The sequence below is a fragment of the Parus major genome, unplaced genomic scaffold, assembly GCF_001522545.3.
Source record: "Parus major isolate Abel unplaced genomic scaffold, Parus_major1.1 Scaffold360, whole genome shotgun sequence".
In the NCBI taxonomy this organism is placed as follows: Eukaryota; Metazoa; Chordata; class Aves; order Passeriformes; family Paridae; genus Parus; species Parus major.
The window spans coordinates 69575-74306 of record NW_015379291.1 but is presented as its reverse complement, the minus strand read 5'-3'; the positions used below and the strand labels follow the sequence as shown (position 1 = coordinate 74306).

The window sequence follows — 4732 nt, the reverse complement described above, 5'->3', positions numbered from 1 at the left end:
CTGGGACACGGCTCCTGACCCCGTGGTGTTGTCACCAGCGCCAGGACACCGCTCCTGACCCGGCCACACTGTCCCCAAGGCAGGGACGCGGTGACTCAGGCTCTCTGCAAACTCTGCCGAGCCCCGTGACGGCCGCGGGGAGCAGGAACCGCTCCGAGCAAATGTTTGCGGAACGGGAGCCGGGAGGCGGCGGGACCGCGGAGCTGCTGCGGGGACACGGAGCTGTCACCCCGTGGGTGCGGGAGGTCCCTGTCACCCGTGAGTGCAGGTCTGTGTCACCTCTGGGTGCAGATTTGTGTCACCCGTGGGTGCAGGAGGTCCCTGAACTCTCTCTGGGTCCATCCTGAGCGATGCCCAGGTCCCCAAAGCTCCTCTGCTGTCCCCCCGCAGCGAGCTCTGTCCTTGGGGCACCGGGCCAGCTCCAGCCACGCTCCAAGGACACCGAAAGAGACACAAAAATCCCGCTCCAGGATCAGATTCCTCCTTCCCGAGGGTTCCTCACTGCCGGGGCGGCTCTGGGATCACCCAAACCCTCCCGTTGTCCCCAAACCCCCCATTCTGGAGCATCCAGGAGCGGGTCGGGACCTTCAGGACGCCCCCCAACCTCCCCCCTCCTTGCCACGGCTCCAAGCAGCTTCCTAAGGAGTTGCCTTTTCCATTTTCCTGCCCACGGGACGCGCCGGGATCCTGCCTTTCTCCAGGATTCCGGCAGCGCCGGGCGCCCGGCCAAGGCCGCCAGCGGCCGTTCCGCGCCCGCGGCCGCTTTTGTTTGGGATCCCGAGGAAAACAAGAGCGGCTATTTCGGGCTCCGGAGAAAGTCCTCGCCCATCCGCAGCCTCCGCTGGCCGGGGCTCGGATCCCCCGGGAAGGGGCTCGGATCACCCGGGAGGGTCTCGGATCCCCCTGGAAGGGGCTCGGATCACCCGGGAGGGTCTTGGATCACCCGGGAGGGTCTCGGGGACCCCCAGAAAGGTCTCAGATCCCCCTGGAAGGGGCTCGGATCCCCCGAGAGGGTCTCAGGTACCCCCGGGAAGGGTCTCGGATCCCCCGGGAGGGTCTTGGATCACCCGGGAGGGTCTCGGGGACCCCCAGAAAGGTCTCAGATCCCCCGGGAAGGGGCTCGGATCTCCCGGGAAGGGTCTCGGATCCCCCGGGAGGGTCTCAGGGACCCCCGGGAAGGGTCTCGGATCCCCCGGGAGGGTCTCAGGGACCCCCGGGAGAGTCTCAGGGACCCCCGGGAGGGTCTCGGATCACCCAGGAGAGTCTCGGGGACCCCCGGGAAGGGTCTCGGATCACCCAGGAGAGTCTCGGGGACCCCCGGGAAGGGTCTCGGATCCCCCGGGAGAGTCTCAGGGACCCCCGGGAGGGTCTCAGATCCCCCTGGAAGGGGCTCGGATCCCCCGAGAGGGTCTCAGGGACCCCCGGGAGGGTCTCGGATCACTCGGGAGGGTCTCGGGAACCCCCGAGTGGGTCTCAGGGACCCCCGGGAGGGTCTCGGGGACCCCCAGGAAGGTCTCGGATCACCCAGGAGGGTCTCGGGGACCCCCGGGAGGGTCTCAGGGACCCCCAGGAGCTCCGCTGGCCCTGCAGTGGGGGCTGGCACAGCGGCACTTGTCACCAGCACGGTGGCACTTGTCCCCTGGGAAGGACGCCGATGTCCTTTGGAGCAGGGAGGGATCTGAGTCCCCAGGAGGGATGAGACAGAGCCAGGACGCCGGGAGGAGTTTCCAGGAGCTTCCAGAGACGGGGACAAGGGACAATAGTGCTGCTCCGAGGCACAGCCAGGCTTTTCCCTGCCGCTCAGCTGCCCCAGGAACGGCTGCGCTGGGATAAAATCCCCTTTTCCCAGCTCAGATCGGCTCCTGGAGGGTCCCCCCGGCCGCAGGTGCCACTGGGCCGCTGGGATTTATCCCAGTTTATCCCAGGGATGCTCCAGGCTTCCCAGGTTTAGCGCCCCTCAAAAACCCTTCCCAAAGTCCGTCTCTAAAAGTTTCGGAGAGAAAAATAAATGGGGAAGAAAGGGAAAAACTGAGGAAAACTCTTCTCTGGGAGGGAGCCCCTGTGCTGCGTGGAAGTGGCCAGAGGGGAGTTGTTCCTCTAAAATAATTCCATTTTTTCCTTAAAAAGTGTCCCGGGTCAAGCAGAGTGGGGAGGGGAAGGACACAAAGCTCCGGAAGCTCTGCCAGAGCTCCAGGGTCACCTCCCCACCCAGAGGGGACAACGAGGGGCCGAGAGCAGGAGCCGGGACCCCCGGGACCCCCCAAGGGACAAATTCCAGCTGCAGGAATGTCCCGTCGGGAATCGGGAATGTCCTACCGGGAATGTCCTTCCTGCCGGGGGCCGGGCCGGGATGCGCCGCCGGGCACCTGGCACCGGGCTCGCTTCACGCCTGGCCGCCCGTTCCGCTCCGCTCCGCCAGGACACGGGCCCGGGGCGGGCGGCTGGGGAAGTGTTCAGCTCACCTGCAGCCTCACCTGGCTCCTCGTGTCCTCACCTGGCTCCCTAAAGTCTCACCTGGCTCCCTAAAGCTTCACCTGGCTCCCTAAAGCCTCACCTGGCTCCCTAAAGCCTCACCTGGCTGCCTAAAGCCTCACCTGGCTGCCTAAAGTCTCACCTGGCTGCCTAAAGCTTCACCTGGCTGCCTAAAGCTTCACCTGGCTCCCTGCACGCCTGGATTTACTCACTCCCTGTACCCTCACCTGGCTCCTCGTGCCCTCACCTGGCTCCTTCCACCCTCTCCTGACTCCCTGCACTCCTGGACTCCCTCCCATCCTCTCATCCCCGGATTCCCTGGATTCCGGACACGCTCCCCACTCCCCCAGAGGATTCCGTGGATCCGGGACACGCTCCCCGCACTCCCCACTCCCCTAGAGGATTCCCTGGATCCGGGACACGCTCCCCGCACTCCCCACTCCCCCAGAGGATTCCCTGGATTCGGGACACNTCCAGCAGCACCTGCCCGATGCCCACGGCCTGGCCGCGCGTCTGGACGGCGGCACCGGAGCTCAGCAGCCAATCCACCAGCTCCTTCCCCGAGCAGCACTGCCTGGGGAGGGGGACAGGGTGTGAGAGACCCCCGGGACAGCTCCCCCAGAGCCCCCCGGAGCCCCCCCGAGCCCCCGGCCCACCGGTGGTGCCGCAGGTGGTGTTTGTGGTCGCGGATGAGGCCGGGCCGGGAGGTGCTGAGGTGGGCGAAGAGGAGTTTGCCGGCTCTCCAGATCTTCTCCGGGGATGCCTGAGGGTGGGAGGGGGACAAGGGGGGTCGTGGGTGGGGGGCTGGGTTGTCACCTGTCCCCACAGTGCCCCGGGGTCGCCACTGCCCACCCCAGGAATGGCCGAGCCCAAGGGGGGACCACGACTCCGGGATGTGGGGGTGCTCCGGCTCCTCGCCCCCCCTCGGCCTCCCCAAATTCTGGTCCCCGGGGGCTTCCCCGCCCTCCCCCCACCTGGGTGATGCTGTGTCCACAGTCCAGGCTGGATTCCGAGTCCAGGAGCGGCGTCTGGAAAACCAAAGGGGAGGGGGTTGGTGGCTGTGGGGGCTCTGCTGTGCCCCCCTCGGGGGTGGGGGGACCCTGGCACCCCCAGCTCTTCACCCGGGGAGGGGGAAACTCCGCAGATCCCGAATCCAGAACCCAAACCCTGAACCCAGCGCCCAGCTCGGGAATCCAGACCCCCGGATTTCCCCACCTGGAGCTCACTTCCCTCCCGGCCGGGGATGCTCCGGGTGAAATCGAACCCCGCGGAGGGACGAGCCCCTGTCCCCGCAGCCCCTCCGGGATGGCCGGGAGGAGCTGGCCGAGCTCCGGTGCCGGCGCTGCCCGCAGGGACCGAGACACCCGGGCTCGCTCCTGGCCACGGCCCTGGATAAACAACCCCGGCCCGCACCAGTCAGACCAGTTCCCGGCCCCGGGAGCGCTCACCCGGCACGGCCGCCCCTCCGAGGGACCCCCACCCGCACGGGAGGCACCCCCAGGGGGATTTTGGGGTCCCCTCCCGGTGCTGTGGGGGTTCCCCGGGAGGGCACCCAAAAAGCGGCGTCTCCAGGGGTCCCCCCGGGGTCTGCGGGCAGGGAGGGGCTGGAGCGATGGCAGGGACGGTCCGGATGGAAAGGCCCAATTAAGGGAGCGGAGGGCAGGAATTAATTAATGCGGGATCCTCAGGGCTGAGCCTCCGCCTGCTCCCAGCGCTTGGGGACGGCTCGGGAGGAATTCCAGGAGCGGGTGGGAAACGAGCGGCTCTGGGAATGCCGCAGGTCCCGGGGCGCGGTGGCACCGGGGCTGGGACACCGGGGCTGGGACACCGCTCCTGTCCCCGTGTGACTGTCACCAACTCTGGGACACCGCTCCTGACCCCATGGGACTGTCACCAGTGCTGGGACACCGCTCCTGACCCCGTGGGACTGTCACCAACTCTGGGACACCGCTCCTGACCCCGTGTGACTGTCACCAACTCTGGGACACCGCCCCTAACGCCGTGTGACTGTCACCAACTCTGGGACACCGCTCCTGTCCCCGTGTGACTGTCACCAACTCTGGGACACTGCTCCTGTCCCCAACTCTGGGACACCGCTCCTGACCCCGTGGGACTGTCACCAACTCTGGGACACGGCTCCTGACCCCGTGTGACTGTCACCAGTGCTGGGACACGGCTCCTGACCCCGTGGTGTTGTCACCAGCGCCAGGACACCGCTCCTGACCCGGCCACACTGTCCCCAAGGCAGGGACGCGGTGAC

At 67.3% G+C, this 4732-nt stretch overlaps 1 protein-coding gene across 1 annotated transcript in view; it reads right to left on the bottom strand.

The window, feature by feature from the left end:
• LOC107198895 (rap guanine nucleotide exchange factor 3-like) overlaps window positions 1–4732 on the bottom strand; it is a 24468-nt gene that overhangs the window by 11416 nt on the left and 8320 nt on the right. Inside the window, exons 2-4 of the mRNA XM_015616161.3 lie at window positions 3447–3639; window positions 3129–3235; window positions 2857–3046 (exon numbers count right to left, since the gene is read on the bottom strand). Coding sequence (XP_015471647.1) covers window positions 2857–3046; window positions 3129–3235; window positions 3447–3639 — 490 coding nt within the window. The remainder of the gene's footprint in view (window positions 1–2856; window positions 3047–3128; window positions 3236–3446; window positions 3640–4732) is intronic.